Below are 20,625 nucleotides of genomic sequence, written 5' to 3'. Positions count from 1 at the left end.
CATTTTTTGAAAATTTTGATCAAAAATATTTAAATATCATACCCCAAGATGGCAGCGATTTAGTTTAGCACCCCCCGATTTCTGGGTTGAACTTGATATCAAATTAAAGAGGGAGTTCTCCCGATCACAAATATATATATATATTTTAAAGTGCGCAAACTTATAGTTTAAAAGTATATAGTAATCCCTCTAGATATTCATATTTCATGGAATGTCAACGTGGAGAAGGAGGTGAAAAGTCCTTGACTATGGTGGACAGACACACAAAAAAGTATGCATACCAAAAGGTTAGAGGTGGTTTGCAGATTAATAATGCTAACCACAATGGCCAAAGATATGGCGTTAGCAACTGCAACTAGCCTGAAGGCTTCGGGCAGCTTATAAATAACATATACTTTCAATTCACAATCTCATCAATTAGTTGCTTGGCTCGGATATTGTTGTATCCAGTGTAGAGTTAGATAATTCAAGGTTGAAGGGAGGCACGATTGTTTGAGGGACATGGTTTATAATTTATTCAAGTCCATAAAGTTGAGTCTGAAAAAATCAAAAATTTAGAAACAAGTTTTTCCAATTTCAAAAGTTTTTCTAAGCAGGGTCGCCCCTACACAGTGATTTGGCTAACATTTACATTTTTTTATTCAATATTTAGGCAAGCATATACTTTGGAAAAGGTTAAGTATATCAGCAGTGGAAGCAGAATTTTTACGCTCGCGTGTTTGGGTCCGCGCTATTTTTGTGTTTCTGAACGTGTCCTATATCAAGTAAGAAATATGAAGAGAAGAACGTTTTATAACCTTTGCAGTCAGGAAAATCAAGAATTTAAGCGCAGTGTAGCCGAATACGCCAATATTTCAAAATTTGCTCGGGCAGACGCTGATTTTAATGCAGTTGCGACAGATGTGTGGGACACCACCTCCGAAAGCTCTTTCTGCCGTCAGGAATCTTATGAATGTGCAACAGATGCTGAGAATACGTTCGACAGCTTCCCTTCTGAACTTTCGACTGTAGAAAAATTGTATTATATAAAGTCATGGGCCATGCGACATAATATTACCCAAGAAGCATTAAATGATCTCGTTCGGACCTTATTAATTATTGGGGTGAAAAATTTGCCGCTGTCGGCACAGACAATTCTTGAAACACCCAAAAATAGTGTGGAAGTACAGAATATTCTCGGTTGTGAGTTTGCATACTATGGCATTCAGTCCTACTTCGAGTCAAGGTTGTTTCCTAGTCTAAAAAACGCTACACAAGTATTAATAGATGTGGGAATTGATGGTCTCAAACCATTTGAAAGTTCGAAGAGAGTGCTCTGGCCGATTCTAGGATCAATTGTCGGTAATGCAATTGAGCGTCCTTTTTGATTGCGTGTTTTTCAGGAAAACAAAAACCAACAAACGCAAACGGTTTTTTGAAAGACTTCGCGGAGGAAGTTAGTCTATTAAGGATAAATGGCTTGAAAGTAGGCTCATTCCCCGATTTGAAACGGTTTCATGTTCATCTATTTATATGCGATTCACCCGCACGAGCTTTTATTTCTGGAGTACAAGGACATAGCGGAAAACACAGTTGTCCTAAGTGTTGCCAGGTGGGAGAACGTATAGGAACAAGATTGTCATTCTCAAAACAGATATGTGAGTTGCGAACCGACTTATCCTTTAAGAACAGACTTGACAAGGAACACCATAACTTACAACAACAAAGTGTGCTTGAGGCAGCAAACTTTCGTATGGTATCCCAATTCCCTCTAGATCCAATGCATCTTGTTGATCTAGGCGTGACAAAAAAACTGCTTCAGCAATTGGTTAACAAGGGAAACATTGCTGAAATGAATACAAGGTTTGACTATATATCTTCCTACGTCCCTTCAGAATTCGGAAGAGTTTGCAGAAATTTAGAAGAAAATAAAAACTGGAAATCAACAGAGTACAGACAGTTTTTACTTTATTCTGGGATATTTGTTTTAAAAGGTTGCGTTGATGATAATTTGTATTATCATTTCCTTCTTTTACATGCCAGCATACGAATCCTTTCTCGTGGAACATTTTGCGAAACCGAAACCAATGTTGTACAAGAAATGTTAGACGAGTTTGTCAACCTCTTTGGTGAAATTTACGGTGACGATTTAATTAGCTTTAACATCCACTGTTTGTTGCATTTGCCTGCGTGTGCCAGAGATAATGGGACTTTGGATCAATTCTCTGCATACAAATTTGAAAATTTTATGCAATTCCTGAAAAAGTTGATAAAAAAGCCCAATCAAATTTTGCAGCAACTTTATTTTCACCTTCAGGAGAGAAAATGCCTAGAAATAAAAAAAACATCAAAATATGGTTCTCTTATTATTGATCCAAAAAAAGAGAAGGATTCATATTTCTTTAGTAAGGGGACAGGTCCAATAAAAATAATAGAAACAATAAACGAATCGGGAAAGGACGTGGTAGTAGCGAACGCATTTCTTAAAGTCGATAATTATTACGAAGCACCACTTGAGTCACTTTCAGCCCTTGGTATATTGGTTGGAAGTAGGTTGGATGAAATGAGACTTGAAATTTCCTGGGAAGATATTGAACATAAGTATTTTTGTATTCCTTTTGAAAATAAATATCTTCTCATACCCTTACTTCATAACCTTTTTCACAAATTTTCTAACTAATATTCTTATATTATCGCTTGCTCCAATTTGATGACATGCGGAGGTCCACACCAAAACGTAACATTTCCAAAATGTTTATTTTGGAAAATATATATATATATTATATTCGTAAGAAGCTTTCCTAAGGCATCAATGGTAAAATTAACTTTCTCAATTTACTCGAATTCACATATGAATGAAATGTTACGTTTTGGCGAGTGTAGTATGCTTTATTATTTTTTATTAATATGAATAGTCACATACATAATATCTTCTTGATGTAAAAATTCAAAAATTACAAAGTTCAGAGTAACTTAAACACAAAGTTAAATAAAAATAATAACCCTACAGTGAGGACCTCCTCATATATTTTCAAACAAATTACTATAAATGCTACTCGTAATTGTATTTATTTTTTTTCATGGAGAACATATGATCAGAAAGAATGGCGAGCCAGGACATATTTGAAGAAGACATAGATATGTATACCTCTACTTCGAATAGGAAAAGCAACGCCTTTTTAAATATTTCCAGCTCTACTACCAACCAAACATTCAAGGGTATGGTAGATGTACTTCCCTCCGCTCCCAATGCAACGGACCCCTATTTCGTGGATGTAGCACAACACAGCGAACCGTTTCCATCTAAATTATATGCAAAGAACGCCAATCTCCGTCATCCGTCTAGCGCCACAACCAGCGAACCATATACGCGAAAATTCCGAAAGTTTTACTTGTCAAAGGGCTTCAATGCAACAAATGCGCATTTGGTCGATGTAGCAGTACACAGCGAACCGTTTCCATCTAGCTCAAAAGCTATAAACAACAATTTCAATAATTCGCCCAGCTCTAGTACCAACCAAACACACAACAAATTGATTGATTTACTTCCCTCCAATTCCGATTCAGCAAACGCCGATTTCATCGATGTAGCACAACACAGCGCGTCCTTTCACTCTTCCTTAAATACAACGAGTACCGTTTTGAGTAATGCGGCTACTTCCTTAACCAACGAAGGAACATTCCCTACAACAAACGAAAATATAATGGCAATACTACAAACAATATTACAGAAGCATATCGACCTGGAATTTGATTGACTAAGATTGAAGAAAAGGTGCGTAGTGAAATATTGAACTGTTATTTGTGAAACCCTAGCAATTGTAGCCGCAATACCTTGATTCTCTTTAATTATTATTTATGCTATCATTTCAGCTTCCAGAATTGGCAGAAGTCATGGCTATCTATAAGGTCATGCGTGACTCAAAAGTTCTGATTAAGAAAACGCACAAAATAGTATGCCGTATCAGCGAAGAAACGGAAAATGATACTCACACCGAGCTCTATATCGTTATGCCACTAACATCGCTGGATTCAGTTTATGACATTGAGCAAAAGTTGGACTCAGATGATTATCAAGAATCAATGGTATTTTTGAATATTTTTAATTGTGTTTCATAACTTAAATTGGTGGTTTTCATTTAGAAATCATATATCTTTATGCTGAAAGTGCATCATTAGACATTATTGGAGTAATGAGAAAACTTTTCTCTGACAACGTTCTTTTCAATTTTAACTGGGACGGAGTACAGGGCAAACGATCTTTATCTAAACTGAAACTCGTGAACAGCGTACTTTTTGGTAGTGTAATTTAAATAGTTTTAAAATGTTATTACTAACAATGTCCATTCCTATTAATTTAGACGTTTTCAAACTGCAAGGCAGGATCGACTTCGAAGACAGCATGAGACGGTGTTTAACGCTGAGCCACAATCGGCATAAACAAAGGCGGTATCTGACCCATAAATCCAGCTCTGAAACAGCATAAACCTACCTACAACAAACGAACAAGACACACTGAAATAATCTTGATTAAAAATTATATAAGAACCTAATAATTCTTTTTTTCCTACGTTCCTATTCTAAGCTTTTTATGCTCTTATTAAAATAATATTCAACAATCGCACAAAGTTTGCGAAGATTCTTAAAGCAATTTAAATGCAATGTATAACAAAAAAGTATTTTGACTATAAATATTTGTGATGAACTTAACTGAAATAATTCTAAGTTTTTTCCTACGTTACTAAGCTTTTTATGCTCTAATTAAAATAATATTCAACAATCGCACAAAGTTTGCAAAGAATTTTAAAGCAATTTAATTGCAACGAATTTGTCAATAATTTTTAACCAAAAATTTATAAACTAGATGTATAAGAAAAAAGTATTTTGAATATAAATATTTGTGATGAACTTAACTGAAATAATTCTAAGTTTTTTCCTACGTTACTAAGCTTTTTATGCTCTAATTAAAATAATATTCAACAATCGCACAAAGTTTGCAAAGAATTTTAAAGCAATTTAATTGCAACGAATTTGTCAATAATTTTTAACCAAAAATTTATAAACTAGATGTATAAGAAAAAAGTATTTTGAATATAAATATTTGTGATGAACTTAACTGAAATAATTCTAAGTTTTTTCCTACGTTACTAAGCTTTTTATGCTCTAATTAAAATAAAATTCAACAATCGCACAAAGTTTGCGAAGATTTTTAAAGCAATTTAAATGCAATGTATAAGAAAAAAGTATTTTGACTATAAATATTTGTAATGAACTTAACTGAAATAATTCTAAGTTTTTTCCTACGTTACTAAGCTTTTTATGCTCTAATTAAAATAATACTCGAATTTCAGAACCTGCCTGAATATTCAACAATCGCACAAAGTTTGCAAAGATTTTTAAAGTAATCTAATTGCAACGAATTTGTCAATAATTTTTAACCAAAATTTATAAAATAGATGTATAACAAAAAAATATTTTGAATATAAATAATTGCTGATGAATTTAACTGACAGTACCAATACCATCAACTAAATAGTCCTTATAAATATTGTAATCACATAATTCAAAACAAAAAATTACTATGAGTACCTACGTTTATTATTTCAAAATCACGAAGAAAGAAAATTGCATGAAGTACAGTCAATCTAAAATTATGCCACAGAATGCATATATCGCATTTTAAACTAAAAAATATGAAAACTTAAAAAAATTTCAGATCGGTATTTAAGTGTAAATCGATCCATGAAAGCATCGTGAAATAACTTTTTTTTTGGTAGTTAACGTTATCGTTTAGCCTAGTTTTGTTACCAATTTTGTTATTTTCGTGGTATAAATCAACATTCAACACAAATCTTCTCTGATTATGAGTTGAAATACTTTTTGGTTTAGGTTGTGATATGTAAAATTACATTTTTTTGTACACAGTTCTAAAATGTAAAGGGAAAAAATTTATATTTGTGTATTAGTTGAATTATTAAAAAGATATTGTTATATTAATGATATAGAGAAGCGCCAATACGAATGTAAGTGGTTTCAAACCACTGGTAGGCAATTCACCAATTTAACTGTCAAAAAAATGTTAAATTGTTCATTTTATGTAAAAAAAATTTGAAAGTTGCAATTGAAGTTCTGAAAGCTTGGAAATTTCAATTGAAGTTCAAATAATTACAATTGAAGTTCACAATTTTCAATAGAAGTTCAGTAAATTATAATTGAAGCTCAGGAATTTCAACTGCAGTTCAGCAAATTACAACTGAAGTTCAAAAAATAACAATTTAAGTTCAATTATAATTTTCTGAACTACAAACAGAAATTCTGAACTTCAATTTTAATTTTCTGAACTACAAATTAAATTCTGAGCTTGAATTTAATTTTCTGAACTTGAATTGAAATTTTTGAACTTCAATTGTAACTTTCGAACCTCAATTGCAGCTTTCTGAACTAAAATAAAAAAGTTATAGCATTAAAATTGGCGAATTACAAGTCAACTTACCCAAATTGTGAATTGCCTACTCACGATTTGATGGTTTACTGCAACAAATAGTTCTGTTAGTTCTTTTCTTTTGTTTTCTATATCATTAATTAATTTATTTAATTGTCCCTTAACTTTGTATGCATACAATCGCATACAATCGCATACAATAAAATTTGTATTTATGGGTCACCAACAAGACTGAAAAACTATTCCTTAAGACTTATACTTAATAATTTACAACTATTATAGATAATGTAATATATTGTAAAAATGTTTAATAAAAGAAATGTTAATAGATTTGAATTAAAGAAATATTTTATTTATATAGCAGTATAATCCAAGTAAAAAAACGGTCATAACACTAGTAAAAAGACGGTCATATTAACGTAAAAATACTCGTAAAGTTACAGGTATATAACTCAAAAAATGATTGCCAGAACGTGAATGTAAGAACAGTACAGCACTATAGTTTGTTTACTTTTCGATAACCTAAAACCGTATATGTGTGAGCAGTATGGACAATCACATAAATAGGTACGACGGAATGGACTGGTTACAAATGTTACTGCTGCCTTGTACAAATGCTACTTAGCGATTTACGTGTTCCATCGACACAGCTGTTAGCCATTTTCCTAGTCAATTTACGGGCACATTTTTGCTGGGGTAGTGTAGTGCAGCGACGTTGTTGTTGTTGTAGCAATGCTCGCCCCACCTAATAGCCGCGACCGATCACAAATTGTCATCAATATCCTCTAACGGGTGTCCAAGGAAACTTGCCGTTTCAACAGGTGTGGACCATAAGGAAAGGGGTGTTAGAGGCGTTGGTTCCACATTACAATTAAAGAGATGGTTGGTGTCATGTGGGGACACATTGCAAGCAGGGCATACATTTTGTATGTCGGGGTTGATTCTGGATATGTAAGAGTTTAACCTGTTACAGTATCCAGAACGAAGTTGAGCAAGAGTGACACGCGTTTCCCTGGGGAGTATGCGTTCCTCTTCTACGTGTTCTGGATATTTTTCTTCAAGTACTGGATTCACCGGGCAATTCCCGACATAAATGTCCGACGCCTGTCTATGGAGTTCACCAAGGACCTGCTTGTGTTTTTCCGCTTCATACGGCCTGGTTCTCAGGTGCCGTATTTCCTCAAAATGCTTACGGAGATGACTCCTTAGGCCCCTAGGCGGGGCTGGTTCGTCAATCAGATGTCTGTTGGGATGCCCAGGTTTCTGGGTATTCAACAGAAACTGTTTGGTCAGCATCTCATTTCTCTCCCTGATGGGGAGTATTCTCGCCTCATTATGTAGATGGTGTTTTGGGGACATAAGAAGACAGCCCGTGGCGATTCTGAGAGCAGTATTTTGGCAGGCCTGTAGTTTCTTCCAGTGGGTGGTTTTTAGGCTTGGCGACCATATGGGTGACGCGTAGCACGTAATCGGCTGGCTAATTGCTTTGTATGTGGTCAAGAGCGTTTCTTTATCTTTTCCCCAGGTACTGCCAGCAAGGGATTTGAGGATTTTATTACGGCTCTGAATTCTTGGAACAATTGCGGTTGCGTGCGCACCAAAATGTAGATCCTGATCAAACGTCGCACCCAAGATTTTGGGGTGTAGGACAGTCGGTAGCGTAGTGCCATCGACGTGGATGTTCAATATGGTCGACATTTGGGGCGTCCATGTTGTAAATAAGGTCGCGGAAGATTTAGTCGGTGACAATGCCAGGTTTCGCGAGGCGAAAAAACTGGAGAGATCAGGGAGATAGCCGTTTATTTTATTGCATAGCTCATCGATCTTAGGGCCTGGGCCTGTGGCCATTATTGTGCAGTCATCGGCGTAGGAAACGATTGTGACTCCTTCCGGTGGTGAAGGTAGCTTAGATATGTAGAAATTAAACAAAAGCGGGGATAGGACACCACCCTGTGGCACCCCTTGTTTAATTCTCCTTTGTTTTGATGTTTCGTTTCTGAATTGCACCGGTGCCTGCCGACCACCCAGATAATTTGCGGTCCACCTTTTAAGACATGGGGGAAGGGTAGACCCTTCCAGGTCTTGCAGTAACGAGCCATGGTTGACCGTATCAAAAGCTTTTGACAGGTCTAACGCTACGAGTACTGTTCTATGATGGGGATATTGATTCAAACCGCAATTTATCTGGGTGCTAATGACATTTAGCGCGGAGGTAGTGCTATGGAGTTTTCTGAAGCCATGCTGATGAGGGGCTAGCTGCAAATGTGCTTGGAAATAAGGGAGCAAAATGGCTTCAAGCGTCTTTGCCACTGGCGATAGGAGAGATATCGGACGATATGACTCACCTACGTTAGCTGGTTTCCCAGGCTTTAGTAGCGGGACCACCTTGGCCATTTTCCACTTCTCGGGTATGACAAAGGTGGAAAGAGACAGGTTGAAGACATGCGCTAAATATTTGAAACCCTCTTTCCCTAGGTTTTTAAGCATCGGCATGGCTATGCCGTCTGGGCCCACTGCTTTGGATGGTTTAGCGCGACCAATGGCGTCCTCAACCTCTCTAGCGGTGATGGTAATTGGTGACGCGCTGAGTTTGTGTTTATGTGCGTGTCTATTGGCTCTCCATCTATCTTTGTCGACCGTAGGATGCATTATATATTGTCGGCAGAAAGCGCTCGCGCATTTTTTCGCATCCGACAGCACCTTATCGCCAAAGGCGATGGAAACTTTGTCTTTGTGCTTAGTCGGATTCGATAGGGACTTTACGGTGGACCAAAGTTTACCTACACCGGTAGAGAGGTTACAACCTCTTAGGTGCTCTTCACATTTCGCCCGCTTGTGTTCGTCCACAAGCAATCTGATGCGTTGGTTTATATCCCTTATTTGGGGGTCACCTGGATCAAGCTGTCTTATAAGGTCGCGTTCCCTCGCTAAGCTCGCGGCCTCCGCCGGGAAGTGGGCCGGATTTCCGGAATTCTCCCGGCGGGAATGGAATGTGCCGAGGCGGATTCAATGACCTTACGGAAGGCACGCTCCCCTTGGCGGGCATCAGTCGGGATAGGGAGGGCAGCAAAGCTGCTGTCTGTTGCAGATTTATATTCTTCCCACTTTCCTTTTTTGAAGTTTATGAAAGTGCGTTTTTCGGTGACGATGAAGTCGGCGGTACGCTCGAACGAAATAAGTATGGGCAGGTTGTCGGATGCCAATGTTACCATCGGCTGCCAGTTGACGCAGTTTACGAGTTCTGCGCTCACGATTGAGATATTTGGCGAGCTGTGACAGCTTCCTACCATACGTGCGGGGGCGTCTCCGTTTATTGTGCAGAACGTCGTTTCGTCTATTTGATCCGCCAACATCTCACCCCTACTGTCCGCCCGCAAGTTTGAATGCCATAGGTCGTGATGGGCATTGAAATCGCCTAAGATAATACGATTGTTGCCAGTGAGTAAGGCCTCGATATTAGGGCGGTATCCACTGGGGCAACAGGTGACAGGAGGGATGTAGATGTTGATGATTTCTAGATTTGCATCGCCTGACCGGACAGATAGACCTTGACGTTCTAAGACATTGTCACTGCGGTCGATGCCAGGATCAAATATGTGATATTGCACAGAGTGGTGTATAATAAACGCGAGGCCGCCTCCATTTCCGCTCTCGCGGTCTTTCCTGTGGACATTATAACCAGAGCAGGTTTGCAATGCAGATCTTGCTGTGAGTTTAGTCTCTTGAATCGCAGCAATGCGGATGTTGTGCCGCTTCATGAAATCGACTATCTCCGTAATCTTCCCAGTTAGTCCATTACAGTTGAACTGCAGAATTCTGAAGTGCATGAGGGGTGACGCCGCCACTCTAGGGGTAAGTGAGGGGTGACTACGCCTAGGTTGTGGAAGGCCAGGACGCAATTGCTGTTGTGGCCTTGGGACTGGGCGCCCTTGGGCAAGCATTGGGGTACCCGGATGATTTGGGTTTGCGACCTGGCAACATGGCGCGATGAAACCCGTCGAGGGGTTGCCGTCGCGGAGACCAGAACATCTAGGAAAGTGGCACCACCCAAGGCAGGAGCTGTATTGAGCGGATGTCGCAAACCTATATATTCTGTGCTGGCAGACGGTGCAAACGGAGGCAGGGACTAAGAGTCTGTTTCCCAGACCTGCACGATTGCTGCCAGAAAAGAGGGGGGAGAAGAAGACGGGGGCAGGGGCTGATGCTCAGCATTTCTACCAGCTCTACTACTAAGGTAGTAGTTATGAGTGGTATCAGCTGTTTGAGTTGTTGGCGCCGTTGGGTGCGAGCAGCAGCGGGTACTTGTTGTAGCTTGCTGAGCAGCGAAGCTGCTGGAAGGTAGTGGGGATACGCTTAGGCGTAGACTACGGGACGCCCGTGGGCGTGAGCAGCAAGGAGCCACAAAAGATTTATAAAAGTTACGTGGACGTCGGGTTTTGGGATCAAGCCCAGAACAACCTGTCCGATGCAACCATCCCTTGCACGAGACACACTGAACAGAGTATGACCGTCCTAAAGAGATTCTTTTCTGGCAAATGCAGCAAAACCATTTCTCAGGACCGGGGTCAGGAGACGGACCCGGATTGGGTTCGATACCTTCCCGGAGTAAGAGAATATGTAGCAGTCCTGCTGCAAGGAGCTGCTGGGAGGATGACAATTTGTGGGAGGGACGAAACAAATTAAATGGGGTCACACTGGAATGACAGTCCTTGGTCGGGAAAAATCCCGAGTCGCTCCGGTACATAGAACCGACTGCCTTGGGAAGCGTGTTCTCTTAGCCTTCGTATGTAGAATCCATGGAGCGCGAAGCATGTGGTTCAATAAACAAAGAAGAAAACGCGTTTTTGACAAAAATGTGCGGTCTCGGGGTGAGAAAAGAACTTAAGGGCCCATTACCCATACTTAGCATAGACTTGACTTGACTTGAGAACTGTCACTTATAGTTCTGTTAAATGAACATTGCATGTTACTGATTACTCAAAACTTGGCAACACTTAACTTGACTTAGAAGTCTGTTGAATTTTGATTTTCTATATAAGTTCTAAGTGACGTTTACATTTTGAGATGCCATTTGTTTGTTTCCATTTCATTTTTACATTTTGTCATACAAATTGACATTTATTTAAAAAATTTCTAGCCTAATTATGATGCCAGATTGTACGCGCTAAGCGGAGTATAATCGTGGCTAAGTTGCCAAGCTTACGCCAAGTCAAGTCAAGTCTATGCTAAGTATTAGTAATGGGCCCTTAAGGTTCGTTTGGTTGGTAGGACTGTCAAAAGATTTTGAAGACTTTGCAACCCTTCCACCAAGAAAGCAGCCATTTTTTTGTGTATGCTGTATATTAAAAAATTTTTCTACAGGAAAAAGTGAAAGGATTTTCATCATGTAATATTTTTTAGATATTTTATATGGCTTTATACTAATAGTTGCTTGTTTACAGTTTGGGTCGAAATTCAAAGCTAATTTATATTTGGAGCTAAGAAGTCTTATCTAAGCGCTTATTGTTAAAATATCGGCCATTAAAGTACGCAAATCTTTGTAAGTTTCAGGTAAGGTTTCATCGGTTGTCTGCAGAGTTTGAAATAAATAAATATTAGTAAAAACATGACTGATTTCCAGAAATAACATATAAAACGACCAAAACGTTTCATTAAATAAAAGAACTAATGTATAGTATGGCTTAAAATGCCTATATAAAATTATTGGTGAATAGTTGTGTATAAGTGAAAAGTCCAGAACAGTCAAGTGAAAATCGTTAGTCTGCAAAAGTGCAGTGTAAAAATGTTTCGGTGTAAAGTGCGTTTTTTGTTAAACATAAATACATTTTCCTGAATGTTATGACAGATAAAAGGGAGATATTCAATATGTGGCAAAAAGAAGGCATTATTTTGTATGATTTTAAAGGTAAGATCTAAACGAATACCGATGGGAATGCTATTTGTTTGCTATACATATACGCAAATTTATTGACTTATTTCCATTTAGAAATACATTTGAAATTTAATTAATATTTAACGACGCAGAATTTATTTGGTAATAGTCTAGTTGAGGGGTCGACTGCTAATACGCTACCAAAAATATCGAGAGAGGTGTGAAAAGACGCGTATTAATCTCGAGAACAATAATCCGATGGCGGAAAAGAAAAATTTGTATCTATGTCCGGAGATATTTGCAGTTGAAGTTGCCGATTTCCATGTGGTTGTTGTTATGTTGGTACCCACAAAAAAAATTGGGCATCCCCGTGGCTATAGCTACGGTTATACCACACACCCTGACTTGGCATGGCGTTGGCCAGGGTTATTTTTTATAAGCGCGGCCGGTAATAGTCTAGTTGAGGGGTCGACGCTACCAAAAATATCGAGTTAGGTGTCAAAAGACGCGTATTAATCTCGAGAACAATAATCCGAAGGCGCAAAAGAAAAATTTTATCTCTGTCCAGAGATATTTGCAGTTGAAGTTGGCGATTTCCATGTGGTTGTTGTTGTGGTTGTTGTTGTGTTTGTACCCACAAAAAAAATTGTGCATCACCGGGTGGTAGCCACGGTTATACCACACACCCGGACTTGGCATGGCGTAGCCCAGGGTAATTTTTTATAAGCGCGGCCGAAGGCCGCCAACTCAGAAAGGTGTTCTGCGCAAAAATACTATGGATCCGTCCCCCGGCTTTCGGAGGTACCCACGGGTCTTTTTTCGTTTTTTTTTGAACGAGTTAATATTTTAATTTTCCGCCTTCGGATTATTAATACTGATGTCCAGACGCGTCGTTTGACACCTCTCGATATTTTTGGTAGCGTATTAGCAGTCGACCCCTCAACTAGACTATTACCATTTATTTTGGTAACGCTTTGCAAGACGGTGCACCACCCAACTTTTAACAAAAATTATGACAGCGATTTAGTTTAGCACGCCCGAGTTCGGGGTTTAACTTGGTATCAAATGAAAGAGGGAGTTCTCCCGATCACAAATATATATATTTTAAAGTGCTCATACTTATAATTTAAAAGTTATTTGTTAAAGTTTTCAAATTTCTATACAACTTTTATATGTGTATACGTATATATATTTTATGACATTACAAATCTGTGCCACATCTAAAAAACAGAACAAGTGCAGAATCAAAAAACTCATAAAAATACCTTTCATCTGATGTATATATATCTTCTAACTTTTCTAGTCTTTATTTACCAAAAATTTAGAAAAGCTCTTTTTTGCATTCGTGAACAAGCTGATATTACCTTATAACTCTTATGTTTATTGTTATGTTAGCCGATCCAACACCGGCTGCGCCATGCACAGTAATTCTGCGTAGAACACCTTTCTGCATAGTCGGCCTTCGACCGCGCTTATAACAAATAACCCTGGGCTACGCCATGCAAAGCCCAGGTGGTTGGTATAACCGTGGCTACCGCCATAACGCTGAAAGGTGTTTCAACTTTTCAAAATGAGTAGTAGAAGTATATATTTTCCTTTTTTTATTAACTGAATGGTGGTAAGGTAATATTTATATTTGTTTTGTTTTTGTTTATGTGGCAGCACAGCTTTGTAATGTCATCAATGAAATATATATATATAAATGTGCATGTAATCATCATCATCATCATTATTTATTGCAAAAATAGTATTAGTACAATAAGATCTAGGATCTTTTATAGTACAGCAAAAAGATAAATCGCAATGTAAAAAAGAACAAAAGTCATAACAGGGTTATGTAGGTTAAATAATCACATCAAACATAGAGAATTATCGTAATTTACTAGTATCTAAAATAAACAAATAATTAAATTCAATAACAAAACATTGTATACACTCATACATATTGATGGCGAAAACTCAAGAAGTATAATGGTTTCAACTAAAATGAGGATAAAGAACATTTTTAAAGCTGCTTTTATTTAGACTACTACGTACGGATACTGGAATAGAGTTCCATAGGCGAATGGCATTGACAAAGAATATCCGTCCAGATGTTAGATAGTTATAAGTTGGTACTATTAGGTCGTTGATTCGAGCAGACCTGGGGAATATTAGCTTATCATATAGGTAACTAGGCTCCTTATACATGATAAGTTGACAAAGGAAAATGCTGTTCCTAGCTTTCAGATATTCGAAGATTTCGCAGCCCAGTAGACGCGCTCTCCAGCTGGATATATGATCAAATCTGGCTAAGCCGAATACACAACGTGTAACATGATTAAATGCTACATCAATTTTATGAGCAGACTGGGAGCTCAGTTTACTGTACACTAGCTCAGAGTAGCAAATGATCGGCATAATCAATTGAATTGCAAGTTTTCTTCTAACATTGACCGGGTTATAAATAGCAGACATTCGTAAGTTTCTTAAGATATTGTATACTTTCTTAACCACCGAATTTACATGATCATCACAGGACAACGTCGTGTTAATAACAAAACCAAGATTAGTCACTTTTGAAACGAGTTTGAGACATTTACTGGCAACGCGCAAGGGCGGAATACTTGAGAAACTTATTCGTTTTTTAGATATAGGCAACACGTATGATTTCCCACTGTTCATGCATAAGAAATTTTTCCTAGCCCATTCAAATATGGATGTTAAGTCATTATTCAATCTTGAGCCTAAATCCTTTGTCCCCTCATGATTTCCCGACAAATATAGTTGGACATCATCAGCATATGCATGCATATGAGCATGCTGGCATGCATTAAATATGTCATTAATAAAAATACTAAAAAGTAGTGGACCCAAGATAGAGCCTTGGGGTACCCCTGCCAATAGTGGTTTTAGACCTGAAGTTTCGGAGCCGACTTTGACAAGCTGGGATCTACCCGTCAGATAACTTCGCATGAACCGCACTGCGGAGTCATCAAAACCAAAATAATTTTTTAATTTTGAGCACAGCAGGGCATGGTTCACAGAGTCGAAGGCTTTTGAGAAGTCAAGCAGGCATAATAAAGTCAATTGGTTTTTGTCAAAGGGTGCCCTGACGTCGTCTAAAATTTTTATGATAGCCGTGGAGCAACTGTGCTTTGATCGGAAGCCTGACTGGAATGGTGATAGCAGACTATGTTTGCAAACATGGTCTTGAATTTGTTCCGACAACAATATCTCAAAGACTTTCGAGAGTGCTGGCAAAATGCTGATAGGCCGAAAGTCACTAGGACAATCTGCAAACTTAGTTTTTGCAATAGGTATAACCGTGGCAATCTTCCACATATCAGGGAAGCAGGAGGTAGTAATACTGTGGTTGATAATATGCGTCAATGTAGGAAGAATGTACGGGGCAATTATCTTAACAAATTTGAGCGGTATATTGTCCTGACCGATTGCGTTGGACCTTATTTTATTTATGCATCTCGCCACATCAAGTTCCGAAACAGCTGTAAACTCAAATACTTGACAAACAGGAACCACATATAAGGGAGGGGTTGAGAAACTGGTATTAAGACAAGACGGGTTAGCTTGGCTCACAAAAGCTGCATTAAGATCTTCAGGATTAAGGGAACAGTCAGAACTCTCACTCACATTTACACGAAGTTTTTTCAGATTACGCCACAAAACATAATTAGGCAACGATATATTCAACATTTTACTGTAGTATCTGCATTTTTCTCTCCTAATATAGGCTGTGGTCTCATTACGTGTAAGTTTGTATGCACGCCAATTTGCGTCGCTTCGGTTTTTCTTCCAAAGGGAATAAAGCTTATTGCGCTTGATAATCATAGCACGGACGGATCTATTAAACCAAGGGCAAGAGGAAGATCTGTTGCTATATACCCGAGATGGAAGAGTTGTATAGAGGAATAAAATAATTTCATTTAAAAATCTCAGCTTTTCATGCACCGAACTCAAGCTCCAACAAGTAGACCAATTTATGCTGGATATGTCTCCAAGAAGGTTATTTACGTCCAGTCGTCGATAATCTGGTGAAATGGATGGTCTAGCTACTGCACTGTGGTTATCGAGCGCTACATCAAATGAACAGAAAATTAGATCAAGGTCTGAGATAAAGGATAATTGATCAAACTTTAAGACTTTAGACGTATCGGACACAATGAAATAGTCAAGAAGGCTGTGGCAGCAGTTCTGTCCATACCTTGTTGGTACACACACATTAACCACTTCAAGACCAACACTTGAAACATCGTCTAACAAACGGCAGGTATACGGGTCACTACATAAGAGATTAACATTAAAATTCCGCAGATAATTATATTAGTGTAATCAACTGCGACCGAGGACAACATTGTAAAATATTCCTTCACGTTGCACAATTTATTAGGGTTATAGACGCACGAAAAAAGGACTTTGGATATTGAACTAGACACTTCAACTAGCAAGTTCTCAGTGAGGCCAACAGCTATACTTGATATGATTCTCGACTTGAGATGTTTTTTACAATACATAGCAACACCACCACCTTTCTTTACCTTTCTATCCATCCTATAGAGTACGTATCCCTTTATGCCAAAATGGTCATCAAGTATTTCAGGTTTAAACCAAGTCTCGGAAACACAAATGATATCAACACTAGATTGTTCAAATATCCCTCTGACTACATCCATCTTTTCACCATTTAAACTACGAGCATTAAAGTGCACCACGTTGAAACCTTTATGGTGCCTGCATAGGACATTAAGCAAAGCTAGGCTATTATTCGCAACCCCATTCGCATTTCTACTATCTCCAAACACTGAGTACAATCGAATTAAAAGCAACTTTAAAGTAAGTTATAGACAAAGCCGAAGTAAAAGAAAAAAAAATAAATGTATGTTTGCGCCATCTTTACATAACAAAGAACAATGAATAAGCATATGAACTTAAGGTTGGCGAAATCGATCCAGATCAGCCTCACTGGTAACTTTTGTTGTCTGTGCGGATGTATCAAGTCCATGCCTAACGTAGACGCAGCCACGGAGCGTGAATGCCGCCTGCAGCTTTCCCTGCCGCCTTAATTGGATAGCCGCTTGTAGCAAAAGCCTATTTTCCTTGGTAAGGCTCTCGTATAGGTGGAAGTTTCCCTGGATACCAAGGGGTTCCAGAGAAACAGCGCTTTTCATACGCCTACGGTGCTCCCCAAACGCACGGAAAGTACGATTGCGTTCCAGCGGCGAATGGAACTTGATCACAATCGCACCGTTGTTGCCTGCACGTGAGGGTCTCGTGCGGAAAATATCCCTTATTTGCGGTGACTGAAAATCAATGGACATGCACACCACGTTAAAAATACTTTTTAGGTTTTCGCCCTCCTTATACGGGACACCAAAAGCGACAGCATCAGCAGCGACATCAGCAGTCAGTTTTTGCTGAAGTCCTTTTGCCAACTCTTTTTTGAGATTTTCTATTTCGGACTCAGACTTTTCTAATCTCTCCGTCAACAAAGAAATCTGCGTGGATGTTGCTACAAAAGCGCGATTGATTTAATAAAAACATTTATAATAAGTAAAAACAATGCAAAAATGAAATGTGAAATATACAAAAATGCAATTTAAGTTTATCGTTGCCAATTTATATAGATATGTATGTGGATTTAGGTTTTGAAAGATGTGTAAATTGTAATTTAAAGTAGAAATTTGCTAAATTTGCAAACTTTAACAACAAATAACTTTTAAATTATAAGTTTGCGCCCTTTAAAATATATATATTTGCGATCGGGACAGCTCCCTCTTTCATTTGATACCAAGTTTTACCCCGAACTCGGGCGTGCTATTCTAAAATTTTCCCAAAATTATCAATAGGGGTATCAATAGACGCGCTTCGATCTCTGTTTTTAGAATCCGAAACTAGTCTAAAACTATAGGAAGAGGTGTCAAACGACGCGTCTTGATATCAGTATTAATATTCCATAGGCGGAATTTTAACTAGCCCAAAAGATGTTAACGAAAACCCGTAAAATAACCCCTTGTGCCTCGGAAACCTGCGCAGAACACCTTTCTGCGTTGGCGGCCTTGTTGTTGTTGGTGTTGGTGTTGGTGTTGGTGTTGTTGTTGTTGTTGTTGTTGTTGTTGTTATTATTATTGTTAAAGCAGTGCTTCGCTCCGTCCAGTCGGTGCGACCAATCACAAATTGTCATCAATGTACTCTAGCGGGAGTCCAAGGAAACTTGCTGTTTCAAAAGGATGGACCATAATGAGAGGGGTGTTAGAGGCGTTGGTTCCACAGTACAAAAGAGATGGTTGGTGTTATGTGGGGACACATTGCAAACAGGGCATACATTATGTATGTCGGGGTTGAGTCTGGATAGGTAGGAGTTTAACCTGTGTATTTAATTTAACTTATTTATTATTACGGCTGTGTAGGCCTAAAACTTAAATTACTAAATGCAATTCATTATTAAAATTACCTAGTTCTATTGAATATGCTGTCGGAATACCGTGTGTAGTGCCATCGACGTGGATGTTCAAAATGGTCGACATTTGGGACGTCCATGTTGTAAGGTCGCGGAGGATTTAGTCTGTGATAATGCCAGGTTTCGCGATGCGAAAAAACTGGAGAGATCAGGGAGGTAGCCATTTATTCTGTTGCAAAGCTCATAGGGCCGGGGCGTGTGGCGATTATTGTGCAGTCATCGGCGTAGGAAACGATAGTAACCCCTTGTGGTGGCGAAGGTAGCTTCGATATGCAGAAGTTAAACAAAAGCGGGGCATCGGACACCACCCTGTGGCACCACTTGTTTAATTCTTCTTGGTTTTGATGTTTCGTTTCTAAACTGCACCGATGCCTGCCGACCACCCAGATAATTTGCGGTCCACCTTTTAAGACATGGGGGAAGGGTAGACCCTTCCAGATCTTGCATTAACGTGCCATGGTTGACCGTATCAAAAGCTTTTGATAGGTCTAGCGCAACCAGCACTGTTCTATGGTGAGGGTTTTGATTTAAACCGCAATTTATCTGGCTGCTAATGAGATTTAGCGCGGTGGTGGTGCTATGAAGTTTTCTAAAGCCATGCTGATTTTTAGATTAGATTAGATTATTTATTTATTACGGCCAGAAGCCTAATTCGTAAATTAGAATATATTACAGTTTTTTTTATCTTATAGCTAAGGTTTTACAATATTAATATAATTTTGTTTTAAATACTGTTATTTCGTTGCAACTTTTTATATCCATAGGCAGATCATTGTATCTTTTCAGACCCTTGTAGAAAATGTTCTGTTGATCAATTTCAGTTCTAAAAAACGGCCATTTGAAGTTATGTTTGTGCCTCGTATTTATGTTGTGAGTTTGCTCAACTAATGCTATATTTTTATTTAAATACTCAGGTACATTTCCATGTTTTATATTAAATATGAATTTCATGGAGTGGGAAAAAATCTTTTGTTTCACACTTAACCAGTCTAAAGTCTTCAACATGTCAGCCGTTCGTGTATCTAGGTTTCTGAAGAATCAATCTCATGCATCTATTTTGAAGCTTTTGGAGCCTGTCTACTTCTTTATCCGATATTATGAATATAATGGACGGGCAGTACACGAAGTGTGGTTCTATAATTGATTTATATAATGCACCATCATTTATGTTATCATTATAGATTACTTTAACATCAATTGTACTATGTACATAAACTAACACACCTCCTGTGTGCCTGCTATGGAAATCACATCTTATCATTTTATAGGTTGCTATTTTTAATTCATTGTCTAGAATATCTTTGGTTGTACATGTTTCAGAGCACAGTATGATGTCTGGTCTATGAACTTCCGCCAACACTTCCAACTCTGATTTGTTAGCTACTAGGCTATTTATGTTTAAATAGATGCATTTAAAGTCATTGTTGATGTCCTTTGCGGATCTTTTTTGATACTTTGATACCCTACGTTGCATAACATTAGCATGGTCCAGGTCCAGTGGTCTAATTGTTAGTTGCTAATACCCTAGCCTTTGTTTTTTTACATTTAAGTGTTTTAAGTAGACAGGGCAATGTCTGCTATTGCACGGGTGATTGGTATCAAGCTCTAGATTCAATTTCTCATTAGCTCTAATACAATTTATGCACATGTTTTTAGGTTGTTCCTTGCACTCCATGGGTTTATGTTTACCCAAGCATTTGCTACAAACATCTTCGTTTTTGCATTCACTAGCTTTGTGGTTGCACCCTTTACATTTAAAACAAATTGTTATATCAACACCATCGTATACTTTCCACCTTTCCCATCCTATGTTCAGTTTATCTAATTTTAACGCTTCAGTAAATATTTCCACATCCACCTCAACTATTGCATTAT

General features: G+C 38.3%; 1 protein-coding gene and 1 long non-coding RNA gene across 2 annotated transcripts; both read left to right on the top strand.

Annotated features, from left to right (window-relative positions):
* Window positions 1-1,375: 1,375 nt before the first annotated feature.
* LOC137249943 (uncharacterized) lies at window positions 1,376-6,982 on the top strand. Its single transcript, XM_067782039.1, has 4 exons — window positions 1,376-3,754; window positions 3,853-4,065; window positions 4,123-4,278; window positions 4,341-6,982. The coding sequence occupies exon 1, from the start codon at window positions 1,733-1,735 to the stop codon at window positions 2,657-2,659; it is 927 nt and encodes a 308-aa protein (XP_067638140.1). The 5' UTR covers window positions 1,376-1,732; the 3' UTR covers window positions 2,660-3,754; window positions 3,853-4,065; window positions 4,123-4,278; window positions 4,341-6,982.
* Window positions 6,983-11,713: 4,731 nt separating this feature from the next.
* On the top strand, window positions 11,714-12,642 carry LOC137247986 (uncharacterized). The gene is made up of 3 exons (XR_010951977.1): window positions 11,714-11,807; window positions 11,863-11,971; window positions 12,042-12,642. It is a non-coding gene; the product is annotated as an uncharacterized lncRNA (long non-coding RNA).
* The last annotated feature ends 7,983 nt before the right edge of the window (window positions 12,643-20,625 follow it).

The sequence above is a fragment of the Eurosta solidaginis genome, chromosome 4 (genome assembly GCF_040869045.1).
Source record: "Eurosta solidaginis isolate ZX-2024a chromosome 4, ASM4086904v1, whole genome shotgun sequence".
Lineage (NCBI taxonomy): Eukaryota > Metazoa > Arthropoda > Insecta > Diptera > Tephritidae > Eurosta > Eurosta solidaginis.
The sequence above is the reverse complement of the archived record's forward strand: the minus strand, read 5'-3'. Positions and strand labels throughout refer to the sequence as shown.

What these genes read in the sequence shown, in the direction of transcription:
- LOC137249943 (XM_067782039.1), top strand. Translation starts at nt 1,733, where the DNA reads ATGGTATCCCAATTCCCTCTAGATCCAATGCATCTTGTTGATCTAGGC.